This window comes from Eubalaena glacialis, chromosome 1 (assembly GCF_028564815.1).
Source record: "Eubalaena glacialis isolate mEubGla1 chromosome 1, mEubGla1.1.hap2.+ XY, whole genome shotgun sequence".
Taxonomy (NCBI): Eukaryota; Metazoa; Chordata; class Mammalia; order Artiodactyla; family Balaenidae; genus Eubalaena; species Eubalaena glacialis.
In genome coordinates, this window is record NC_083716.1 from 238,001,608 (window position 1) to 238,028,336 (window position 26,729).

Genomic DNA, 26,729 nt, shown 5'->3' on the forward strand with positions numbered 1-26,729 from the left:
GGAAATAAGCAGAATCCCGTGGTGTTTCTGGAGGGCCCGTTGGGGGCACACTGCTCTAGAGTGACGACCTCATCTTGTCCCCCTGGCTGAGCCTGGGATCATGCCGCATAACGTTTTGTAACCTTATTTTTCTATAGAAAGCTGAAAGCAGCCAGAGCGCTCCAGCAGCCCTGGGCTCTGGCCGTGGCCTGTCCAAGCCAGTCATTACTTCGACTTCCTCATTGTAAAATGCCACTTCCCCAACCAGTTATCACGAGGGTGAAACAGCACAGCAAAGGTGCGCACAGACTATAAAGCACTGCGCAAGGAGCAGCTTACGATGGGCCGCTATCACTGGCCAACCCAAGATGCCTACAATGACTTTAACAAGGAGAGACCCAAAGCATATTCGAAAGCAAACACAACCTCTGAAAGGTCAAGAGTTGCTCAAAATGTAATAAGATAACTCAAAAGTCTAGAAAAAAAAAAGAAACCTTTATTTACAACCATGGGAATCCCACCGGAGTACACGAAACACATACTGTGCACAACACACAAAATGAACATCGGAAGTCAACACCACGCCGCGCTCCGGCCCGCAGCACCTCAGTGCCCTATCCGCACCACCATCACGGTGACGTTGTCCGCCGAGCCCCGCTGCACTGCCTTGTTGGCCAGCCTGTTGCAGGCGGCTTCGTAGCGGGCATCCATGGCAGGCTTCCCTTCTCGGCTCTGGATCTTCTCATCCTACCGGACAGGAAAGGGGCACTGGTGAGTGGGGATCCTGCACCCCATCACTCTCCTGAGACACCACTGCCATGAGGAAGAACTGCTCCCCAGTCCCCATCAGGGCGGGCAGGACAAACTGACTGGTGAGTCCCCGGGGTGGAGTTCCCACTCCCAACTACAGGGAACATGGGGGAGGAAGGGGGCTTCGGGACTTCTCCTCTAAAGCCCAAGTGCAGCTGGAACGACTGGCGCCCTCTCCCTTGTGAGACTTCTCACCTCAAGGCAGGACAAGATGAAGTTCACGGCTTCTTCTGGGGTGAAGACCTTGAAGAGGCCATCACAGGCCAGCAAAATAAACCTACAACACAGAGAAAAAATATAAATGGGTTTTAGCAGCAAACTTTACTAAATGGCCTGGCAGTGGAGGTAAAAATATTTGTCCAACTACTCAAAGGCTAAACATTTTTTAAAACCAATTTAACTTCTACGAGACAAAGGTTAAAACTACTTAAAAATATTTGTAGGTGAAATGTTATACATCAAAATTGGGACTACTCTCTGTTCACCAAAAATTATGGATTAACCTAAACGCACTTCTTAAACAAACTCTAGAAAAATCACCAAATAAAATCCATCAGGTGTTATGGTAAATACATGCTAAATTTCTATCACCACATGCCTCGAGCCATTTCCCAAACATACCACGTAGGCCAAAAGGTTCGTTCGGTTTTTTCTGTAAGATGGCTCTAGTAGCACTCAGTTGTCTTTAACCTCATTCGAAACAATTTTGTTAGATTGTATGTGACAGCTGTCATATCAGCGTACATTTAAAAAAAGACATCAAAATTGGTGAATTTTTGTGTAGCCGTTTTAATATTGAAGATGGGAGAAAAAACAACATTTTTGGCATATTATGATTTATTATTTCAAGAAAGGTAAAAACGCAACTGAAACGCAAAAGAAGATTTGTGCAGCGTATGGAGAAGGCGCTGTGACTGATCGAATGTGTCAGAAGTGGTTTGCAGAGTTTCGTGCTGGTGATTTCTCACTGGACGCTGCTCCACGGTCAGGTAGACCAGTTGAAGTAGACAGCGATCAAATCGAGACATTAACTGAGAACAATCAACGTTATACCATGCTGGAGATAGCCGACATACTCGAAATATCCAAATCAAGCGCTGAAAATCATTTGCACCAGGTTGGTTATGTTCATCACTTTGATGTTTCGGTTCCACGTAAGTTAAGCGAAAAAAACCTTCTTGACCACATTTCCACATGCGATTCTCTACTGAAACGTAATGAAAACGTTCCGTTTTTAAAACAAATCATGATGGGCGATGAAAAGTGACAATAATGTGGAACGGAAGAGATCGTGGGGCAAGCGAACTGAGCCACCACCAACCACACCAAGGGCCGGTCTTCATCCAAAGAAGGTGATGTTGTGTATATGGTGGGATTGGAAGGGAGTCCTCTATTATGAGCTCCTTCTGGAAAACCAGACGATTAATTCCAACAAGTACTGCTCCCAATTAGACCAACTGGAAGCAGCACTCGACGAAAAGCATCCAGAATTAGTCAACAGAAAACACATAATCTTCCATCAGGATAACGCAAGACTGCATGTTTCTTTGATGACCAGGCAAAAACTGTTACAGCTTGGCTGGGAAGTTCTGATTCAGCCACCGTATTCACCAGACATTGCACCTTCGGATTTCCATTTATTTCAGTCTCTACAAAATTCTCTCAATGGAAAAAAATGTCAATTCCCTGGAGGACTGTAAAAGGCCCCTGGAACAGTTCTTTGCTCAAAAAGATAAAAAGTTTTGGGAAGATGGGATTGTGAAGTTGCCTGAAAAATGGCAGAAGGTAGTGGAACAAAAGGGTGAATACGTTTTTCAATAAAGTTCTTGGTGAAAATGAAAAATGTGTCTTTTATCTTAAAAAAACGAAGGCACTTTTTGGCCCACCCAATAAACTGACAGTTTGTGGACTTAAGGAATGTTCTCAAGCACTCACTCCCCACGTGAAGGGAGAACCACCTTCCACTTTCACCATCTGAGAACAGGACTACCTCCCTTTCAAAGCCCCCTCTAGACTTCCCAAGGAAAGTCTTTCTGAACAATGATGGATGAGACGAGACAGTTCTGGTTCTCCTAGGACAGCTTCCCCACAGATCTAACACCCTTCTCTCCTCATTTAAATACCCAGGTCCTGATTTTCCTCTTTTGACTGGGCATTCATTCAACAAGTATCTATCTACCAGGCACATGGTTCATGCTTGGGACCTAGCAGGGCACAGGTCCAAGCAGGTGCCGGCCCCTTCCACTGAGGTGACAGACCCTGAGTAACTGGCCACACAAACACACAACCACGATCCAAAGCAGGGGGAGCTCAAGCAGCACATACAACAGGGGGCCTGGTCTAATGTGGGGACAGACGAGACTCCCCTGAGGCATCATCTAGAAAACCAGAGGAGCTGGTGGAACCGTGTCCCAAGACGCTCGCTCAGCAGGCGGGGGGGCCGGGGTAAGACTCCTCCCTCGCAGCACTGGCCTCCCCAGTCTCCTTCCACTGCTGCCTTAGTTCACCTCCCCCATCCCCACCCGCAGCAAGGGCCAGTGCATCAGTTCCTAACTGGCCTCTGGGCTCCGTCCTACTCCAGCCTCCAACACTGACTTGCTGAGGGCTTCTGGCGCCAGGCATGGTGCCTCACCTTCAAGCAGCTCAGAATTAGGGGCTGGACAATTAAACAAGGGGTCTCTTTCTCAACCTAACTTGACTCTGCTTAAAAACCTCCCACAATTCTCCACCAATTATGAGCTAAAATTCAAGCTCCTCAGCAAAGAATCCAGGGCCTTTACAATCTGTCCCCAGGTACCCTGCCATCACTTTCCTGACTCCCTATTATGGCATCTGCCTGGCCACATTTTCATCCTGTCCCTTGTGTGTGTCCACTCTGCCAGAAAGCCCTTCTCTTTTCTCCAGCAAGGATGTCTCCCTCCCCTCACGGCCAAAGTCTCCCAGAGCACCCCCACCTCTTGAGACACACTAGACTGGAACCGCCCATTCACAGATGCTCCCCCGGCAGACTGTGGACCCCGCGAGAGCAGAAACGGTATTTTATTTATCCCTGCACCTCTAGGGCCTACCACAGTGCCCGAGACCTGGCTGCCCCCACCCCAGGTTCACTACACAAACTGGAAGAAATCAGAAGAGAAACAAAACCATGTGTGTGCACACCTGTGCCTCTGGGAGGTTTTACCTGTCGTTGGGGGTCAGCTGGCAGCGTCTGATATCTGGCACAGAAGTGACCCCACAGCGCTTGTACTGCCCATCCCCAATGGAGCGGGACACCTCCAGCACACCCAGGACACGCCCGTCCCTAAAATGAGAGGAAAAGCAAATTCAGATTCCATCTGACAGATCACGGGTCACAGTACTCAGAATCTGATCTTAAAAGCAGAAAAATGGGATAGAGTAAAAGATGTAACCTGTGGAATCCACATCGCTTAGCCTCTAATACATAGCAATGTCTGAGCATTTTTGTGCTGAGTCTTCTTTGTTCTAGGTCGTTAACACTCCTGCTGCCCCTGGCTCCTCAGCCCAACAGCACATTGATGGGGACAGCGCCCCCTCTAGCTGGCATATGGCAGCGCTGGGCCTAATCCATTGATTTGCCCACAGCCCAGGGTCAAACTTGATTGGATGGGGACCTGGCTTTGTTTTTATCTTAAAGCTTTTCACGTGATTCAACCATGTCACCAGAGTTAAGAATAGCTGGAACAGAGGGATATTTTGCATTTCACTCTAATCAGATTTGGAAAATACCTGAAAGTGACTATTCCCAGATTTGGAAGCGAGTTTTCTTCACACTGGGTATGAGTATGATTTAATATGACTTAAATACAAATGGTAGTGTTCTGCACAGCATTATACTTCCACCCATTCTATTTTTAGATGAGGGACAGGGAGATGGGAAGGTGACCTATAAAAGACTCCATATTGTAAGACAGAGTTCTGTCAGCAGGAGAAACAGTCCCTAGCCTGACACTCCCAAGGACAATTCTGGCGGTGTACTTGCCGTGTGACCTCGGGCAGCTGCAACCTCCCAAGCATCTAGACCCTCACATGTAAAACCAGAACCCACGCTCGACAAGGGGCGTCGGAGCACTCAGCAAACAGCAAAGCTGTGCGTGGAGGGGTACTGCCACCACGGGGCCCCCAACGACGGAACAAGCTCTGGAGATGCTGTGTGATGGACACACGTGGCCAGAAGCTGCTCGCCTGGGTCTGGGCTGCTGTCTCGGAGTCAGAGCTCAGCCTGGCTCCCGGCCCTTCACTGTGCCCACCAAGTCGCCCTCACCCTCCCAGTGGCCACAGCTGAATCACCAGCAACAAAGACTCCTGCCGGTGTCTGTGAAGAGCTGCGCAGTCAGTACCAACAGCACCGCGAGCAGCAGGCGGGGCCGAGGTGCGCGGGAGCCGAGCTGAGAGTGCAGCGGGGTGGCGTGCGGGACCCCTCAGCCTCAAGCGCGCCTTTGAGGAAGCAGCTCAAAGCACGAGCACCGCGAGAAGCCGACGAAGCGCTTCTTCAGGACCAAGGGACTGGACGCCTGGTGCGCACCCAACCCCACCCCCAAGTCATAAACCCAGCTTGTTTCAACGAGACTGTGTGCAATGGCAGGTCCCAAAGCCCCAGTTACTACCGGCACAACTCAGTACAGAAGACGTGGAACAATTTCTGAGTCTGATGAAGAAACATGTGTGCGCCACAACAAGAAGCTGCCATTCCCATTCCTGTTTACTGAGCAAAGTTCTACACAGAGTGGAAATCTTACACTCACTCAACTACTGGAGTGACAGGAGAAAGCAACAACGGACAGAATCGCAGACCCAGGAAAAGCCACTTACACTTTAGAAACGGACACTGCAAGCTGGCTGTCACTCTGCTTGCACTCAGTGTGACAGGCCATCTAAGACGTGCATGTGCCAACGCCAGTCAGCTCCAGAGGCCAGTGCCAACTCTAAGGCTGTGCATCACAAGAGCACGAAGCCACACCACCTGCCCTTCGTGGTCAGTGACAAGTGGAACAGGACCACACCCGACGAGGCCTGTCCGGAACCGGCCACGTGGATGTGCGGGCTCGCGCTTCCCGGCCTGCTCCAATCCTCCTCAGCAGAGCTCCTCCCCACGCACCCGAGACGCGGCCAGCGTCCTAAACGCACAATAGGAAGCTGCGTGCTCTGCAGCGGGCTCTCCCTCAACAAACGGCTGAAAAGCCACTCTCCTCCCGCTACCCTCAAAGTTCTCCCCCAAGACCACCATGCTGAGGAGGGAGTGGGTTTTGAGGTCCACACTCACGACCCATGTGCCTTCCTTCCCTCGGTACCAGTCGTCCACAGGCCTGGCCTCCCGCCCTCAAGCAACTTTTGCTCCATGCTGCTTTGTTCCTCATCTCCTTCCCATCTGTCCAGCAATCAGAGAACTGCTGTCCTATTGGTGGGAAAGTCGTTCAACACAGTCCCCTGACCGTAGCTCTTTTTGCTGCCATTTTCTGTTCCGGTTCTCCCTTCACAATCGGAGAGGGAGGCATTGAGACAGCTGATCTGGCTGTGAGGACAAGCCAGACCCTGCTCGGACTTCAGCAACTCTGGCAGGGGAGCAAATGCAGGGACTCAGTGGTCTTGACAGGCTCACAAAGCTAAGGCTGGGAGGTGGAAGCTCCATCTTCTTCTGACCTTCCCAAGATTGCAGATGCCAAGATCCGGCGTATTAACACGATGGGTGCTACAGAGAAGACTGCAGGTGTGATACCAGAACTGTTTCTTTTTGCCATCAGAGACCTGTACCAGCACAAGTACTGCGAATCTGACACTAAATGCTACATGTGCAAGCTTCCCTTCAGCTGTTCAGTTGCCTTCCTTGTAAAATAAACACAAAACTGTTTTCACCTTCTCCGAGGAAGTCACCTGAAGGAGTGTAACACGCTGCTGCATACAGTATACTACCTTCAGTGTAAGCAAGTAGGAAAATAAAAATACACACATGGATTTGCTTATTTTTGTAAAAAGAAACACTGGAAAGAATCAGGAAATAAGGGTGAAGGGGACAGAGACGAAAGCATGTCTAACTGTGCCTTTTATTTAATTTAGATAATTAACCACGTAAATGTGGGGGGTTTTTCATTTTTAAAATTGTGGTAAAAATACATGTAACATAAAATTTACCATCTTAACTACTTTTAAACATACAGTTGAGTGGCATTAAGTACATTCACGTTGTTGTGCAACCATCACCACAATCCATCTCCAAAAACCCTCCCATCTTCCCAAACTGAACTCTGTGGCCATTAAACACCGACTCCCCCTCCCCCTCCCCGACAACTCCCACCCTCCTTTCTGTCCCGGTGACGATTCTGACCACTCAGGGACCTCATATAAGTGAAACCATACAGCAGTCACTCTTCTGTGACTAGCTTATTCCACTTAGCAAAATGTCCTCAAGGTTCATCCATGCGACAGGATTTCCTTCCTTGTTAAGGCTGAATAGTACTTCCATTGTATGGAGAAACCATATTTTGTTCATCACTTCATCCATGGATGGACACTTGGGTTGCTTCCACCTTTTGGTTCTTGTGAAAAATGCTGCTATGAACATGGGTGCGCGCCTATCTCTTCAAATCCACTGCTCTGAATTTTTGGGGGGTATATACCCAGGAGTGGAATTGCTAGATCATATGGTAGATCTATTTATTTTTTATTTTTAAATTTATTTTTTATTGAAGTACAGTTGATTTACAATGTTGTGATGGTAGATCTATTTTTAATTTGTGAGGAACTGCCAAACTAGTTTCCACAGCAGATGCACCATTTTACATTTCCACCAGCAGGAAAAGCCCTGAAGTTGAAAGCAAAATGAAACTAATGATCATAATAACCAGAGTGTAACAACACCGCAGTGAAAATAATTATTCCATGTTTACACACAGTACTCTGTATATCCTCAGTGAAGCATAGACTAAGGATAAGAGAACCACAAGGAACTCAAATTCATTAATAGTGATACTGTTGATACTATGATTTCCAAGCTATTTTGGCAAATAGATATACTAACGTTAGGAACCAAGATTTTCAGCATAAAAGAAGACACTACAACTACTGAATCAAAGAAGTTAAGAGAAAGCCCTGTAAGTGTCCAATCTGAATGAGAAATAGCAATCTAAGCTCACAGCCTAAAGAGTGTGTGTGTGTGTGTGTGTGTGTGTGTGTGTCCTGGCTCTGTCCTAGAACAGATGCAGAACGGATGACGCTGCAGTTGAAACAAGCATCCCCAGCACATGGAGCTCAGTTTTAAGACAAAGGCAGAAGTGTTTGCAGCAAGCCAAAGCTCCCTCCCACTGGCCAGAGATGAGGTCACGTGAGCAGCAAGAGCACCCTGCCTCTACAGTGAGAACCAGCGCCTCGAACACATAAAACCACCTGCAGTGACTCATGGAGCAAGGAAAAGGGGACGGAGAGAAGCAGAGAAGGGAAAGAAAACACTAGTTTCCACAACTGTGGGTGGCTCTCACTCTGCAAATGGTGATTAAAGAATTCAACATTTACCCTGCTTTCAGGGAGAAACTATGGTTCATCCCCTATTGATGAAGGAAAGCCTTTCTTTATAGGATGCCTGCCAATACATGTAGAAGGAAGCGCAGAAGTAGATGATCATCTTTGCCATCCCTGTGAAATAACTGACTCATGCAAGGATCACTAAGGGATGCTAAAACCGTCAGCTGAAAGGCTGGTGGGCCACAATGTTCACAAGGTGAAGTGTATCTCCCCGGATCATGGGCTGATTACACGGAAACACGTCCTTTCACTCTGGAGCCATATGTTGTCACCACATGGCAGCCATGGTAGCCAGCATGGCATCAGTATCACACCAGTGACCTTACATGGCTACTGAAGTGAGGGACTATCAAAAGTACATAGCATCCCCCATCAAATATTTTTGCTGAAAATGTTTAATCTGAATTTAAAGAAGCCTTCAGACCTAACTTCTAGTTTACAAGAAATACACGCAAGCAACTTAAACGATACCATGAAAAAACAGCACTGGTGACCCTATACAAGTGCTGACTAGTGATGATCCAAGCCTAGTACAAGTGGAGACGATTCTACACGGAAAGATGTGAGTCCAAGGTAGATGCGAACACTGACCAGACCCTGGTTTCAAACAGAGACGCTCTGGGGACAATTGGGGAAATACGAGTACAGACGGGATATTAGATAACCTAATACAACCTAAGGAATTATTATTTTCTTAGGTGTTATGTCTGCAACTAACTTTTAAATAGTTCAGCCAAACACACACATAAACAGACAAAGCAAAATGGCAAAATGTTAACTACTGAATCTAGGTGGTAGATATTGAAATGTTTACTATTTAAAAATTTTTTCTGCATGTTTGAAAATTTTAATAATAAAAGGGGGAGGGGGTGGAGGAAAAGAAAAAGCATGCCAACCCTGGCCTCAGGCAGGAGATGGGCCACAGCCTGGCCCTGCTGTCTCTGAGCCTCCCACCCTGCTTCTCTAAATTGAGGGGCTCACCCTAAGCCCACGCTGTTCTTAGTAAGTAGGGACTGGGAAACAGGAAGTAAATGCAATGCAGCTAATCTTACTTTCAGCCGTAGGACTGCCAATGTCAAAATCTTTTCAAGGAGTTCAGGCAAAAGCAGAATTTTAAAGTTATAATAAAGGGCAGAAAAGGTGATGCTGACACTAACACTGGGGTCACATTCTCGGGCATTAACTTCCACAGCAGTTATGGGGGAGAAGGCAGGCACAGAGCACTGACCAAGGTCGGAACCCAGCCTACAGTTCCGTCGATGCTCACGTAGACAGCCACAACCAAGACCCAAATCACCTTTTACTAACCCAGGAGTTTTTTTAACCAACCCTAAGAATTCTAACTGCTCTCCAGAGACCTCCCTGCACCCCTGGCTAGAAAGAGCCTGAAGCAATAACAAAAACTGCCCCAAATAAACAACAGAAGAGAAACTACACATCCAAGGACAAATAAATGCACTATTACACTGATACATTACTTCTCCCTCATCTCCAACAGGAAACAAAATCCTCATGGGGTCAAACTGTAAGATGAACCAGAAAACATCTCTGATCAAATTCATAATGCAATGTCCTTAAAGTATAATTCTCCTAAAGTGAAGAAAGACTTAAGCCCTCCTTTAACTACCTGAGAGATGGCAGATGATAAACTAGAGCCGGCACACACTCTTCAAAGGTGTAAAGAGAGATGAAATGGAATTGCCGCGGACGCAGCCAGGTAAGAGTGGCCCTCTAGGCTAGATAAGTTGTCTCCCAGGAAGACCAGAGGTGATCAGCACACACTACTGTCTTACATTTACTGTCTTAACCACTTTAGATTTTCTCTCTGGAGAATTTGTTGAAAACTGTAGCTTACCGGGTTGTGACAAATGACAGCTTTTATGAGTTAACAGGACCAGAGACAATGCTGCAAATGGTGAACTTGAATTTGAGACAGGTCTCCTCCTTTTGCAAACGTAGGGAAGCATGTTTCTTGCATACATTTTTTGCTCCCACTTGGACACAGGTGAAATCCTACAACACTCGGTCACCTACTTCGACTTCACCAGGTTAGACCTCAGACAGAGTCTCATTACGCTGAAGACTGCACGACACAGAACGTTCCACCCTCAGAGGTCTCAAGGCTGCTTTTACATAAGTGAACCCTCTTTCCCAGAGTTCCCATCACTCCCTGGTTACCTGACATTCCCTCCAGCCTTCTGTATTCTCATTCGTTCTTCATACTGGGTTGGATTATGCTCCTTGCTGAGGCTTAAGGCTGCATGTTTTTGACTCTCCTCATTGTAGCGACACAGGATTGCCTGGGAAGATGGAGAGTACAATGGCTGTGAAATTTAATGAGCCCAGCACCTAAAGTTGACAGCTGAAGAGAAAGGTTAACAATGGAGTTTCAGATTCAGCCTCCTGCTGACAAACTTGAGTTCAGTGGATCAAGCATCAAAAGTACAAGTAGCAAAGTGGTGTCACAAAAAAAATTCAGGGAGAGAAGCCCCGGGCTTGGGTCTCAACTCTGGTGCAAACCCTGCTGGATGACCACAGCTCACCGCTCACCCTCACTAGGCCATTATCTTCTCATCTGTGACGTGAAAGGGAGGACCTAACAAGTACCAAGGCCCCTTTAGGCGTTACCATTCCAAGAGTTTACACTGGCAAAGACGAGGGCAGTTTGGTGGGCTGACCAAGTACCTCTCCATGGGTTCCCGCCACCATGTTTACTGTGTGGTAACTTCCAGACAAACCTCTTATTCTACAGAGGAGGAAGCCTGAGGGCCAGGGGATAAGCATCGTGCCTAGAGTCAGAGAGCAAGGCCAGGACTCAAACTTGGGCCTGACTCCAAAGTCTCTCTTTTTTTGGCCAATTTTACTCATGTTGTTTTTTTAAGTCCTTTGATCTAAACACCTATGTACAAGAGACAGTCCACTAGATAGATCCGCTAAAGGATCACCAGAATAGAAACTCCACTAGGGCAGGGCTATCATCTGTGATGCTCACAGCTGCTAGTGCTCCATATTTATGAATCACCCTAAAAGCAACAGGGGTGGGGAGCAGCTATTTCCACGTCTGAAGATGCTATTAAGAGTGGGAAGGTCACTTTGCCCAGTGACTGCTGAACAAGCATGGAGAATGGCTGAAAAGCAAGCGGCAACGGAGGTGAACATCCGCTTCTGGCAGGGGAGGTGGGAGGGACTGCAGAGACCCTGCAGAGCACCGCCCTCCAGCTCTGAGTCATTCCCCACAACTGGGACTGGGACACAGGACGTCACCAGTGGGAAATAATCGGGTTTCTCACTCAGCCATGTGTACTGGGCTCAATGGACATATGTCACATCATCTAGCACTTTTTAGCTACAGCTTCTGAGTTATTCATTCATTACGGTCAGAGGTCAGAGAAATGAAGATGAGTATTTAAGGTACTTGCAGGCCAATTAAATTCCAACTCACAGCTCTGTATCTGACAGACAGGGTATAAGCCTTCCCAGAGAACAAACAGCCTCAAGCTGAGCTGCTGTTCCCTGACCCAGAGCTTACACTCTGCAGCAGAAGCCCCTGCGGCAACCCCACAGGAAGAAAGATTCCAACCCAGCCGTCATCACTGCAGTCTTATTCAGCAAGTGCTTCTACAGCTCTTCCCCCATACGACACGCTGTTGTCTAAGTGGGCGGCTCCAGAGCCACATACCCGACTGTCTCCGAGGTTGGCAATATAAAGAATGTTGTCTACAGCCAGAACACACGTAGCAGTGGACCCATCTTTCCAGGCAGGCTTCCTGGGGGGAAACACATCAGAAATACAGTCACCACCAACATGCTAGCACTTTGAGACTAATTTCCAGAGTTGAATGGGAAGTGTCTTATACTTTTAAAATGGATGGTTCCTTTGATATGTGCTTTTTTCTGTTCCCAATTTCGTTAAGTTGTAAGAGATTACTTGGTGCTAGGAACTTTTCAGACAGTGAGCATTAGCATTAAACTGTATTAGAAGGCCTGGAATGCGTTTAGGAAAACAACACGCGCACTCCACTCACATGTCTTCATGTGGTTACTACACTTACTGGCTTGAAGCTTGCTTCAGGAATTCTTCATCAGTATGCTTGAAAGTGTCCAAAAGGCATCTTTTCACTGTTTTCTCTACACTGATTACATCTCCTATTACAGAAGGAACAAAAGAAAACAAACTCTTAAGGAGGGAAGATTATCCTCCCGCCACTGTCATTTTGTTTCTGTATTACGACCAAGAACCACCTGTACTTCCTCACCTTTAAGTGCCATCTGCATTTGGTTTTAGTAGTCTCCCAAATACAAAGGCAAGACACTCACTTGTACCCAAAGACATTCCATGACAGGGGCCAATCACTCAGAGCCACGAGAAGTTCCATGCTAGGCACACCTGCACGGCCACTGCACCTGCTCACCTCGGAGCCGCCTCCTCTCAGCCCTGCTCTTTTAGAGTCACCAAGGACTCTTTGCTAAAAAGCCAGTGACATGTCACTGATCAGCACAAACAGCCAACACCAAGATGAACATGAACCGATTTAGCTCTCAGTCTCACCTTTAGGAAATTTCCTGATTAAGTTCTGATGCAAATTCTGTGCAGCAAATTTTGAGGCTCGAATTCCTCCATGTCCATCGAAAACAGCAAAATATGAAACCCGGGTACTGGAACAATGAACTGAGAGTCAGAGAGATTCTCACGGCAAAGACTACTCTTCTCCACAAAAGCTGTTAACTCTTAGACAGCGAACATTAACATTACCTGAGACAAACATTTAAGTAACTTCCGTGACATTTTTAAATTAAGAATTAAAAACTCACACTTGTTTTTAAAAATCAAGATCTATTAACTCTGATTTTTCACTAAACTAAAATTCAGAACTTTTTTCTATTTAAAGCAGATTTAGTCTCAAACACTAACACACAGATAAACAGTTACTGATCCAAGATGGTCAAAAATATCTGTAAGAGTTACAGCTGATTCACTTTGTTGTATAGCAGAAACTAACACAATATTGTAAAGCAATTATAGTCCAATAAAGATATTAAAAAAAATTATAAAAAAAAATCAATGAGACAGAGAATAGGTAATTTCAGAATTCTTGCTCAAACTTTGACCGATACAGAATTCTTAAAGCCTATCTTACTAGTCTTATTCCTATTCCCCTTTCAAGTTTTGCCAAAAAACATAAATAGAATAAATGTCATTAAAAAACTGTTTCAAGAAGGATAGAACAAAAATGCCTATGAGAAATGACATTTATTCTGCAGAGCTGCTCTTTTTTCGAACATTTTTGGAATTCCTTTTCAATTTGGGACATCACAAGCCATAAAAAAATAAACTTCATGTGGTTGATAACTCAGAATCTTACAGCATAGTAATTGCCAGTTATGGCTTAGTGTTCCTCAATTAAGTCTATCCCGAAAATATGTGCCCCCGTGGGGCTCTCCAGAAGCCCCTTTCCTGGGGTTAAAAGCAACTCCAAAGCATATTCCTGCTCTTGGTGAGCAATGGCTTTTCCTCCATGCCTTTTGCTTCATTTTAGTTTGTACAACTGCAGGAAATCTTTCACTGTCTTCTTCTTGATGCCATTTCTGCTTTTTTGTTCTCTTTCTGGGCCCTCACTATATGCACTAGCTCTCCCTGATCGCCGTTCCCCTCTGTAATTAGCAGCTTCTACCTCTATCTCCTGGGTCAAAGAATACGAATACTATCTGCCAGAAGCTCTTCAGATAATGGTGGAAAGCAGCACACCCCAAGACCCAAAATAGGGAGAGTCATTTCCCAATCAGCAGGGTTTCTCAAGTTCAGCAGGACAATTGTTGTAGGGCTAACCCGTGTACTACAGGATAACATCCTGGCCTCCACTCACCAGATGCCAGTAGTACATCCCCCATTGTGACAACCAAAAATGTCCCTGGGGGGCAAAACCAACCCCAGCTGAGAACTACTGATGTTGAACCAAGCAGCTCAAGAAATATGTCTTTCTAATAAATACAAACTAGATACAGTCCAAAGTTCCCATCAGAACAGAGACTTTTATGCCATCAGGCTGCTGGAGCAGAGACACTCACATGAGGGAGGAGGGGGGCCTACACTCCTCGGTGATGTCATTCAGGATGACATGGGCGTCCTGCATCTCCTCCCGCTCGCCCTTCCGCTCAGCCACATAGCCTTTCAAACCAAAGATCACCGAAGAGCCTAAGAAAAAGAGAACAAAAAGCCAATACAAAACTGTGCCCTTCTCTCCAGAAGCCCTAGTCCCAGAGCAAATGAGAGGGAACTATGGCTGTTCTACTCAGCAATGCCCTAATGCTGCAAACAAATAAGCTATACCCCTCAAGGCATCTCCCGGGCTGCAAGTCTGTTACAAGATTCAGACCACTGTTGGACAGGGCCGGTCTCTGCAAGGCTGAGCAGTGGAGAGGAGACAGCAGATGACAGCAAGTTAGTACGGAATGGCTCCTCTTGAGAAGGCGTTAAGTCAAAGCACCAGAGCAAGGAATGTGCTGTCATCCCACAGAAGTGGGATTTGAACAGGGGCAAGGAATTCTGTGCATATCTAGTCTGTCAATAATTTAATAAGGACAGAAAAATTCCTGGTTTAGAGGAATGCAAGCAAGTAGAGTTTATCCCTAATGCCCTGTCGGATACACTGGAAATATATATTTCCATGCTTGAGGCTGGAAGAATTTGAACAAATGGCAAGATCAGCTGCTTTTACTTTAACTGAGGAAGGAAAGGAAAAAGGAGTTCACTGGAGGCGCAGAAATTTCTCTTTAATGGCTGGTTTAAGCTTTTTCTGACACCTAGAGCCATAAAAGGGATAGAATGAGCGCTTTCTGAAGAGCAGCTGGTGGCAGGCACAGTGCTCTCCAGGCTCAAGGCAGTGACAAGCCAAGCTGAGCGCACGTCTTCACAGCAGAGGCGGAGCAGGTCCTCTCATACCTCCACGTGCAGCCTACAGCCTCTGCCTTGAGATCACTTATGGCACAAGACAAAGTGGCCGGTGCAATAAGTGAAAATCCACAGTTTTTCTCTTTAGCTGATACTTTTCATTTCTTCCCCACTCACTGAGACGTGTTACAAAGCTGACTACAAATTTCAATTACTTTTTCCAGCCTCAGGCTGTCTCTTGGGACTTGCCTACTGAGCTATTCACAGAATTCCAAGTGCTAACCAACAGGTTGGGGACAAGGACAGGTGGCCAGAGAGAAACCGGGGGGCCAATAAGCTAAACACTCACTGCTGAAGGCTAAGTAAGAACTACCTGTGGTTTTTAACCCTTGAAGGACAAATGCAGGTTTCCTATCTGACCAAAGGTAACAGATGTACATGGAGAGCCAAGAGAGAGGGGAAGCAAAAGTAAACTTGGAAATCCGTTTGCAAATAAGAAATCCTATCCACCTCTTAAATATGGACATAAAAAGGAAGTATTGGGTTGGCCAAAAAGGTCATTCAGTTAATGAATACATTGTTCAATGAAGTTCTTGGTGAAAATGAAAAATGTCTTCTACTGTTACTTAAAACTGAACGAACTTTTTGGCCAATCCAATATTATCGTCGGAAACCTGAGCTTGCTTTTTGCTCTGGGTTGTTTTACAATATGAAGTCTAATACATTTGTTTTCAAACTGTCTGAAAACCTTTACAAACTTTCTTTTCCACAAGCTCTTCACTGCCATTCTTCTCTTCTTCAGAGGTTTTTCTCTTTGCTCCTTTCCCTTCATTCTTTACCACCTGGGATATCGAAGTGTCAAGAGAACCTGGAAATATAAAGTCAAAGCCAGACAGAAACACAGCTGTAGATGGTAAGAGTCCCTAGCAGACTAGGCTCCCTCCCAACCCTCAGAGTCAAAAGACATTTGAGAGAGGCCTGGCAGAGAGGGAGGTACAGCAGTCACGGCTATGATTTTGAGGCGTGGGGCAGTGCCTGGGCACCCACAGTGGGAGACCACAAATTAAGATCCAGGCCCTGCTCAGACTGGCATAAGAGGACATGCAAGAGAGGCTTCTCAATGGTAAAAATACACATTCATATCTTGGGGCTATGGCACATACATGATGTTTTACATCCACAAGCCCTTACTTATAAATAAGTTTCCAAAATCTGCAAAGTGAAATGTCCTGAACCAGTTCAAAAAAGTAACAAGTGCCAAAAAAGGCTTAAAATAAACATCAGGCTTTAAGAACTGTAGGTATCCTGAAAGGCAAAATAGGACTGCTGAAGCCATTCCCACTTGCAAAGGGACGAACTTGTATTCAAAGCCAGAGCTAAGAGCACCTGCAGTGTGTATGCATTTTGGAACAACAGAAGTCTAGTTTCAAATCTCAGTTCTGCCACTTCCAAGGGGTGTGCCCTTAAGGCAAGTTACTTAACCTTCCAGCCTCAGTTCCTTCACCCGTAACAGGGTGAATACTGTCCTCTCAGGGGTTTGTTTGAAAACTGCTGGGGAGAAGGTATGTAAAGCATCCATCACAGTGCCTGGTCCATCAAGTATCCAATAAATGGCCCTAAGTATTCTCCGCATTTAGGTACAAAAGCATGCAACTATTTATTATTCATTCAACTATTCTTTGCCAGACATTTCTGAGTACTGAGGAAAAAAAGGAAAGAAATGTCCCTGCCCTCAAGAAGGGTCAATTACTTGCAAAGGACAGATTTCTGCAACAGTATAACACACACATCCCACCCCACACAGTAAGGCAAATCAACTGGGACAATGTCACGATTTCCCAATGGTCTCTTCATTAGCGTCCTGTCACTTACTGTTTGTGTTCCAGTTTTCCCAATGTGTATGTAAAAGAATCTTCCTTTCTTTTAAATCGAAAAACAGAGAAATTTTTTAAACTGTTATTGACTTGTAAGTGAATCACATTGTCATCAGAGAATGTGGTCTACATATGAAGCTGACTCTTTATTGGGACTTACTTTATGGCCTAGAATGCAGTCAATTTTTGTAAATGGCTCTTGCCTGCTTGAGAAGAAAAATATGTCTTCTCAAGAAAGCCTAAATACTGGATACAAGATTGGATTCTACATCCAAAAAAAAAAAAAAATCAAGCTTGTTAACAATGGTGTTGACGTCTTCTAAGTTGCTACTAGTTTATTGCCTCTTGCCCTGTGGATAACTAAGACGTAACTATGCTGAATCTTCCTTTTTTAAATTAAATCTGTTAAGAGCCCTAGTTGCACACGTTAACTTTCATTTCAACTAAGTGCACTGTCTTTATTGGGAAGGTTTTAGGGTAAATTGTATGAGACTGCTGTAATTTTTTGGTATGGATACATAGCCTGAAAACCTGAGACTTCTTATGTAAGATGAATGTGATACTTTTTCTAAATATAGGAATGGTACCTAATTTAATCCATACTTTCTAGACTAATTCCAATGAATTTATGGTAAAGAATTAATAATACAAAAAATATACTTGAAAAGCAGCAAGTGTTCTATTTGACAACATAAGGAAGGTTTTTTACACTAGAGGATAATTGCACATGAAAAAGGACAGCCTGCATCCCCACTGTCCCCCACCATTGCCCTACCTTCCCCCTCCCTTTGGGGGAATTCCATGTGAGAAGTTCTCAGTTAGTGGAATAATACATTCGTCACATATGACAACCTAGAAGAATCAGCTCTATTTTCCCCTTCTGTGTAATTGGGACATAAAAGGAAAAGTTAAACATTTACAGGAACAGGTAGAGCCAATGTTAACAGGCTTGGCAAAAATAAAATCAAATCAATAAAAAGAATCTTGAGAACATAAAAGGACTGACTGGAAAATAATTAACTAAGGTCTTGAATTTCAAGAATTCAAATTCCTGCACACGGTCTGTACCAGTCAGTAAAGCAGTGTCATTCTGACTTCATTTTCTTAAAATCAGAATTCTTTTTAATGTAAGTGGCATAAAACAGATGACTTATTTATCAAGAATACTGAAAATATTTTAACTGTACTTCATATATTCAGACACTTCTGCTGGATACATTTGGGTCTGTCAGGAATATAACAACGCAAAACCAGAATGACAGACTGAGATTTTCTTTTAAACGTTAATAACAAAGATCAAAGTAAATTACTGGACTCTCACTTCTTAAAAGTCAGTTACAAGAGGTTAAACCCCAAGAAGTAAAAAATAATCACCAAAAAGTGATGTAGCATTTAAGTGTCTTTTTGCTCCCACTTAATGGTATCTATTTAGGTTTTTTTTTGTGGGAACTTAGTTCCCCAACCAGGGATCAAACCTTGGCCCCAGCAGTGAAAGCACTGAGTCCTAACCACTGGACTGCCAAGAAATTCCCGGTATCTATTTAGTTTTAATAAACCTTATGTTGTATTATGATTTAATGTCATCCTAAGGTTTGTTACAACCTATAAATAAATAAATTTTACGTAAGAGTAAAATACTACATACTATTTCCATCAGCACGTTGGACATTTTTCCCTACCACTTACCTGAATCACCACTGCTGGCTGGTGGGAGATCATCAAAAAGCAAAGGTCCCCCCGATCCTGAAACACAGCAGAACACTGAGTGAGCCCACAAAACCAGGAGGAGGCTTAAGTTTCAGAATCCATCCCACCAGGACACCTACACAGGTCTTTGAAATAAACTCAAAACTCTTGTGTCAATCCAGTGGCAACTCATACTGTGCTAAATAATGTCTTGAACCTATTTTATTTTAAAGTCCTATCATTTCAAAGGAAACAAAAAAATCTGCCTTAAAGAGTTAAATCTTATTCCAGCTAGTATATTAAACACTCAAATGAACCAGAGAAAACTGCTCAACACTTTTATGCAGTTTCTCAGGGCTAGCAGCTAGCGGATTTTTCTGCCTTACCTGATGCCATGGATTCAAAACTTAAGACAGTCCAACACCTAAAACATCTGTGTGTTGAAAATGGGGGAAAGGGAAAAAGATTGAGACAACTACAATCCCAGGATGACATGTTGACACACACCTGGGAGAGCCTGAAGACTGTACCTGAGTCAGTACTGCTGGCCGGAGGGAGATCATCAAAGAGCAGAGATCCTTTCTGAGCTTCTTTCCCTAGAACACGGAACACCTGCTTAGAGAGCATTTGGTCATTGGCCAGATGGGATTCAAAGGGGGAGATCTTTAAGTTTGCCATTAAATTCAAATCTTCCCCCCCCTGCTGGACAAAGCTTATTTTTTAAAAATACTTTCTTGATAGCCATTTAATACGGATATTTGTTTCCAAAAGTTACAGTCAACATATAATACAAGCAATGAAAGATGACCCAACAGGTGTTTTAAGGGCTATTGGGTGTTTTGAGGGAAACAAGTATTTTTTTTGATAATTTCACTATTGAATGAACAAATATTTTAAAATCTTTCTTTAAAAGTGAATCCTGGGAAGAAAAAACTGACTCTAGAGCAAAATAATAATTCTATCTTGGTACCTCAATACAGAACTTCAGAGATAAAGGGACTCTTCAAAGATCTACAGGTCTTAAAAATCCTATTTCAGTACCATTCTTAATTAACCACCAGGGAGAATCTTAAACACACGGAGCACAGAGATGGTGAGAGGCCTGAGGGAAGCCAATCTGCCTTAACCTGGCACCCCCAGCACAGTGCCCAATTCAATAAATATCTCTGAAGAAAATAAGGAATTTCAGATACTCCAAGATAAACTCAGGAGAAAGCCAGGAAACTTTCTATCTAAAAACCTAAAGATTTACCTACCAACAGTACTTATCTGAAGTGTTTTATACTCAATTATCCCTTTCCACATAAAATTTAACCATTATTCCTTCTCCAGCTTTCCCCAAAATTTCTAGTGAAGCTATGAAATACATGAACTGGCCCACAGGAACGTGGGGGAAACAGAGGGCTAAAGATGAAGGTGTGGACATCCACGTCCTATGAAGTTCAACACACTGATCTTTTTCCTCTGAGTTCAAGTACAGAAATGTACTCATTTAAAAACCAATTCAACGTGTATGCTCCAAAAGTTTCATCCATATTGTCTTTTTGCCTAGAAATGAGCTGGGTATCAATTTTACTTTTTTAAAAAAGTAAAAATTTTAATTAAAATTTATAAACTCCAAGAAAGGAAATTTCTTCAGGAGTCTTTAGGTCAGAAGTACATTAAATACCTGGTAATTCCTAATTTAACAAAAAGTAACTCTTCTGCTTTATACCCCTAATGCAAATGGGAAATGTCTACTCCATAAATTACATTTTTATCCCTTAGGATTACCCTAAAGACATTAAGTAATTACAAATACTTTCATTTTTCTCACAAGTGACATAAAGACTCTGGGGGAAGTATCCAAAAACAGCATTAGGAGGACACTAAAGGCATTTAGGATAACCATTTACTCACTGTATTAATCCTCCTACAAGAATTGCTAATATTCTAGCAAGCCACTTCCAAGGGAAACTAAACTGTATTGGTCTAAGCATCAACATGCCCATTCTAACAGACTCTAAACTGAAGAGGATGACCCAGAACAATCACACTGGATTCAGCGGGGCCAGAGCACCAGGCATCTTGGGAGAGGGGGACATTATAGGGAGGAGGCCAACCTGAAGACAACCAACCCTTCCACTTACGCAGGGTCCGATTTTAATTTTTGAATTAAACTACCCATCTAAACCAGGTCTTTCCAAATCCAATGTCCAATGGGGCAAAGTCCTTTTTTACCCAGGTATTAATACATTTTCGGTCCTGGCAAGCATTCCTCATAACAGAGTTTCCAGCTTAGCACTAGCCTGGCCTCTCTCCTTTGGCGACAACTCAGTCTAAGTCAGTTCCCCAAACCTACCCCCAGCCCCAGAGAAGGGCTTATCTTCCCATGCTGAATAGAATGAGCCTCTCCTCTCTTCTGTCACTCTGCAATACTGTGAGTGGTATTTCAATTAAACACAATGAGATCATCTCATATTTTTGTTGGCCACAACTGAAAATGGCTTATATAAATGATAATTAACATTCGCTGCCTGCCAGGAACTATTCTAGTGCTCTACATATTTTAATGGATTTAATCCTTACAATAACCTTATGAGATGGGTACTGTTATTATTGTTACTTACTGATAAGGAAACTGAGGCACTTAGGTTAAATAACTGTCCAAGAGAGAGCCCGTGAGGAGTGGAGATCCAAACCCAGGCAGCCTGCTTTCCCAGCCCATGCTCTTGGCGAGGTGCTACACTGCCCCCACCCCACACTGTTCTAGGAACTTCACAAGGATCATCTCATTTAACCCTTACACAACCCCACAAAGAGAATCCCGAGGCTCTGTAAGATCTCTGGAACACCTTTTTGCATCATCAAAAGGATCAGAGTTAGAATAGCTTGCATCTGGATTCTTTAACAACTATCTGTAGGTCACAGATGCTATAAAGGGAACGTCTGGTTAGCCAGAACCTTACATTCTGTTTTGGATAAACAGTAATTCAAAGTATTTGGGGCTGCAATCATTGGACCAAGTGTGACCTTGACCCTAAACTTTGGAAGAGGCCCCTGAGTTCTAAATATAAGAACTCTCACAAAGAAAGAAACAAGACAGAAAACAAGTTTTTCACTACAGTTAATCTTATCTGGGCTTCCCTAGTGGCACAGTGGTTGAGAATCTGCCTGCCAATGCAGGAGACATGGGTTCGAGCCCTGGTCTGGGAAGATCCCACATGCCGCGGAGCAACTGGGCCTGTGAGCCACAACTACTGAGCCTGCGCGTCTGGAGCCTGTGCTCCGCAACAGGAGAGGCCGCGATAGTCAGAGGCCCGCGCACCGCGATGAAGAGTGGCCCCCGCTTGCCGCAACTAGAGAAAGCCCTTGCACAGAAGCGAAGACCCAACACAGCCAAAAATAAAATAATTAATTAATTAATTAATTAATTAATTTAAAAAAATCTTATCTAGGTTGTTGTGTGTTTTTTTTTTTTTTTTTTTTAAAGTTACCTACATTCTGAAGCTAAGTCTACTGAAAGTTACAAACTATGCTGAGAAAAATACTTTTGGGCTGATTATATTCAGATTAGCTATAAGTTGCTACGTACAGTAAAGCAACAACAAGCTTTTAAATATTTTGCCTAAATTGCTTCTTACACCTGGATTTTCTTTTCAACTACAAATGTGACACAGTTGACCTCCTCATCCGAGGATGTGGAACCTGTGGATACGGAGAGCCACTGTACTAGGCCATTTTATTGATATATAAGGGACTTGAGCATCCTTGGATTTTGGTATCCGAAGGGGATCCTGGAACCAATCCCCCACAGATACTGAGGGACTACTGTACATGTTTTCCAAATACCACGGACGTATTAGAAAAAGGCCCCGCCTCCCCACCACTGTAACAGTTTATTGTATACTTTCCACTTTCCTTTATGCTCTTGAACTTGTGTATGTGCATTTTAATTTTTAAAAGGTAGAAGTATACTATACACAATACATATATCATTATTCATGTAAGCCATCACACTGGGTCTAATGATTCGTTTCAACAGCCGCACACTATTCTCTATGGGAAGCACTGCCACTCACTTGGTCTGGTTCCCTTACTGATGGGCATGCAGGATGATTCTGGTTTTTTACATGACAAATAATGCCACAATAAACAACCCTAGGCTTATATCCTTATTTTATCTGCTAACTGCTGGTCAAAGGTAAATAAATAAATCTGACAAATGCCAACATTTGTTCCAAAAAAAGTTGTGGTAACTTTCACCCCCAACACACTTTATGAGAATGTCCATTTCTCTACATCCTCATTACCATCTTGCCAATTTTTAAATCTGATGGGTTAAAAATACGGCACATCGGTGATTTGCTATTCCTTTCCAGTGACAGAGGAAGCTGAGCATCTGGTTGATGGGTCATTTGCATTTCTTCCTCTATAAACTGTCAGGATACATCCTTTGACCATTTTTCTCACGGGTCATTTCTTTTTCTTATTAATTTATCTGCACCTTTCCCTTACTAGAGATAGTAACCTTTAGTAATGTGTACCACAACTACTTTCTCTCAGTCTGTCTTTTGCCTTTGTGCTATCTTGCCTGCAGAAACTTTTAATTTTTACATAGCTAAGTCCATTCTAATTTTTATGACTTGAGTTTTTTCTTATTAACCTTGAAGTTTTACAATTAGCCCAAGTTTTTTCTAATATCTTACCCTTTATTTTATATTTAGATCTCCAATTTTCTAAAAGGAAATATTTTTAAGATGGCCAGCCAAGCAAATATTTGTTTAGTCCTTGACAGCTGACCATCAGCTTTAAAGTGCACCGGTGCAGTGAGAGAGCCCCCCTATGCAACTGCGACCAGGTTACTGCCCAGACAACTTTAAACCAGGACACCTTTAACTTGTTTGGACTGCCAAATGTAAGCTGTCAGTCTTTAAAGACATCAAGTCAGCACTTTTATGAGTATGATGTACCAGAGAAATTCCATTTCTACATGATAATAACAAACATACTTCCTTTTTTAGGTAAGCTATGTATACTGTATATAAAAAACTTGATTTCACTCAGCAGTCAAAACATGTTAGGGGCTGGGATGAAAACTCCTAATTTAGCACAAAATCTGAAAACATTTAATGCGTTCTTTCCACATTTTTCTTCAGACCATAAAAATTAAGAGGCTTGAGGTAGGAACATTAGACGTGCTGTTTACAACAAAAATCAAAGAACTAAATAAAATACACTTGATGTGATCTGAGGAGTGTGATACTTCCTCCCTTTGGACACTTAGCGTTTTCACAAAATCCCTTTAAGAGTGCATTTTTTTCCCCTTTTGAATGGCTGTGAAAGTTAGCGCATAGAGCAGTGTCTACTAGGCACTAGCATCTACTAAGCGCAGACCTCGTGCTCTACCTGTGCTAAATACTGTATACACAGCGCCCTCTCTAACCTGTGGGCTAACAGGAGGAGGCAGCACTCATGTTTCCCAGACGCAGGAACAGCCACAGAAGACAGCAAGAGCAGACTTGGGATCAGAAACCGCACAGTCTGATAACATGTCTGGAACAACTCCTTCTGGGGACTGCCGAAGTGTCTAGGTCTTTTATTGTTCCCTGCATTAGCTCCGAAATTGGTGGCACCTGCACATCCTTTGTGAAGGTCATGATGGTGCGATTTAGCCTCATCTCTCCATCCGCTTCATGAAACCAACTTTATTTTCCTTTCATTCACTCTACGTTCAATTTTGTCCATCAATATGATCAATTTTTCGGAAACAAAAAGTATGACGTTTTGAATTAAGTTTTCAAAAATCAAAGCATTTCCACAAAATTGTGAAATCAGATTCTGTTCTCGTTCAAGTGATTTTTTTAACCTGTTAAGACTCATCTTGTTGGTCTGAACTAAATGCCTGTCAAGATAACTTAGGGTCCCGATTCTGTCACTCACTTTAGTACTTATCCCTCTCAGCTTTCTGTCATCTACAAATCCAGAAAGCGTGCCTTCTTTGTTTTTAAGGCTATTTAAAAACATACACTCAGCCAAGCAGGACCTGTGACAGCGTCAGCGCCCTCCCCACAGGCCGGGAGCAATTCACGAATCCACGCTTCAGGGAAGGGGGCGTTTAAACTTCACGCAGCACCCCTGCCACCCTGTCATCTCAGCCAGGGCTGGATACGCCCTCCCAAGCACCAACCTGTAAGAGTTGTCAAGTTTTGTATCACTTCAAGGGTCCCTTTGCGATTCAAGAAAATGACAGGCCCACAAGCACATCTGCGAATCCAAACGCTGCCCCAAACATATTCAGATAGAGGTTACACTCTATCAACAGAGTAAGGAAGAGTGCATACACAAGCCAGAGTTTTCACCCATACCTAGAACAATCTAGAAAACAAATCTAAGAAACAATCCACAAAGTGAATGTTTGGTAGGGAAAAGTCACGGCACCGTTACTGGGAATAATGGCCCGACAAAGACTGGCCGGCCTGGTGGTCCACGTGTGACAAGCCAGAATCCAGGCCCCATGGAGGGCAGAACAACCCCTTCTCTGGGGGCCTTTTTTTTAGGGCCCCATGTCACAGTAGCCCTCCACGCTGGCACGCCCAGGCCAACTAGAGAACGAAACGTTCCCCAAAGAGCACATCGTTCCCTTGCCTAGAGTCTCGGCAAATCCCAAGTCTACTCATCTTCCGAGACCAGATTCCAGCACCACCTCCTTCCCCACTCTCCGTCCACGGACTACAAACGTCGCTCCTCTGGACACTCAGCGTTTCCCACAGGCACTAACCTTAGCCGTGTTCAATTTTAATCACTTGCCTGCAGAATCAGGCTCCTGGAAAGCAAAGGCTGGGCGTCGGTCCCCTTCCCCTTCCCCTACTACAACGGCAGTTCCCGAACCAGGCTCTCCAGACCCGCGCCGGGCCGTCCCAAATCGCCCGCGGATCCCCTACCGCAGACGCGGGCCCCCCGCCCCCCGCAGGCTTTCAGACCGAGAGCCGGCGCGGAGGTGAGCCTGGAGTCTGAATGCGTTTTTAGAGTTTTCCATGTTTTCTGCCACCAAGCTGGGCTCGTAAAGAAAGCCCTAAACCACAGCAGCCAGCTGCGTACCGCGCCCGTGAAAACACTCACAGGTCCTGCCAACCTCAACCTGGCGTGGCCGTCACCCGCTGGACACACACGACCAACCGTGCGGTCCCCGCGCTGCTGCCGTGTGCAGCTCCAACCCCAGCCTCCAGGAAGGACCTGGCACAGCGGCCGAGGTCGGCGGCCGGCAGGGGAGCGGGCCTGGGCTAATGCCCTCCGCTCTGGGGAGAGCGCGCACTTCCCGGGGCCCCGGGAAGAACAAAAACTACCACGAATCGTTAGATCCGACGAGAGGAGCAGAGAGCATGAACCCCCTCTTCTGGGCCTCACAACCACAAGGACTGAGTCGGCGATCACTTCCATCTCCGGGGCAGAGACGAAAAACAAAGCCGAAAAAAACGCAGAACTGGGAGCGCGCCCGGAACGACGCGGCCCACACGGCGAGCGGTTCGGACGCAGGCCGGTGGACCCGGAGCGCGGCTCCCGTGAGGGGACGGCGGCGGCGGCGCGCGGGCCGCGGCGGCCACACGTGTGGGCCGCACACAAAGGTCCCCGAGCCGCGGTCCCCTCCTCCTGCGCAGCGAACATGGCGGAGACCGCGAGCTCCCCGCGCCGGTGCAGGCCGCACTCGCCCTCCCGCGTCCCCGCCGCCGCCTCAGGCGCCGCGGCCTCCAGGCCGCCGCCAGCCGCCCGCCCGCCCGCCCGCCCTCCTTCTCCTCACCGGCCGGGCGGCCACCCGCTTACCCGCAGCCGGGCGCGGCGAGCGCTCGGGCTCCGGCAGGTCCCCGAACAGGTCCATGGCGGAGGCTGGGAGGCGGCGGCGGCGGCGGCGGCGGCGGCGACAGACGCGCAGCCCGCGAGCGGCGGCGGGCCCCACACCCTGCGACTGAAGCGGAGGCGGA

At 45.2% G+C, this 26,729-nt stretch overlaps 1 protein-coding gene across 3 annotated transcripts; it reads right to left on the reverse strand.

Annotated features, from left to right (window-relative positions):
* Positions 1-453: 453 nt before the first annotated feature.
* Positions 454-26,729, reverse strand: ILKAP (ILK associated serine/threonine phosphatase). Of its 3 annotated transcripts, XM_061188963.1 has the most exons (12): positions 26,572-26,726; positions 19,302-19,367; positions 18,772-18,828; positions 15,960-16,079; positions 14,389-14,515; positions 12,872-12,978; positions 12,375-12,468; positions 12,002-12,089; positions 10,501-10,622; positions 3,971-4,090; positions 985-1,066; positions 454-726 (listed from the first exon to the last, which is right to left on the reverse strand). In XM_061188963.1, exons 1-12 carry the CDS (start codon positions 26,624-26,626, stop codon positions 586-588), a joined length of 1,179 nt encoding a protein of 392 aa, XP_061044946.1. In that variant the 5' UTR covers positions 26,627-26,726; the 3' UTR covers positions 454-585. The 3 variants fall into 3 exon arrangements, with proteins under 3 accessions (XP_061044946.1, XP_061044950.1, XP_061044956.1); XM_061188967.1 differs by lacking the exons at positions 19,302-19,367; positions 26,572-26,726 and adding an exon at positions 19,158-19,204; XM_061188973.1 differs by lacking the exons at positions 454-726; positions 985-1,066 and adding an exon at positions 2,517-2,557 and having other exon boundaries at positions 3,949-4,090; positions 26,572-26,729.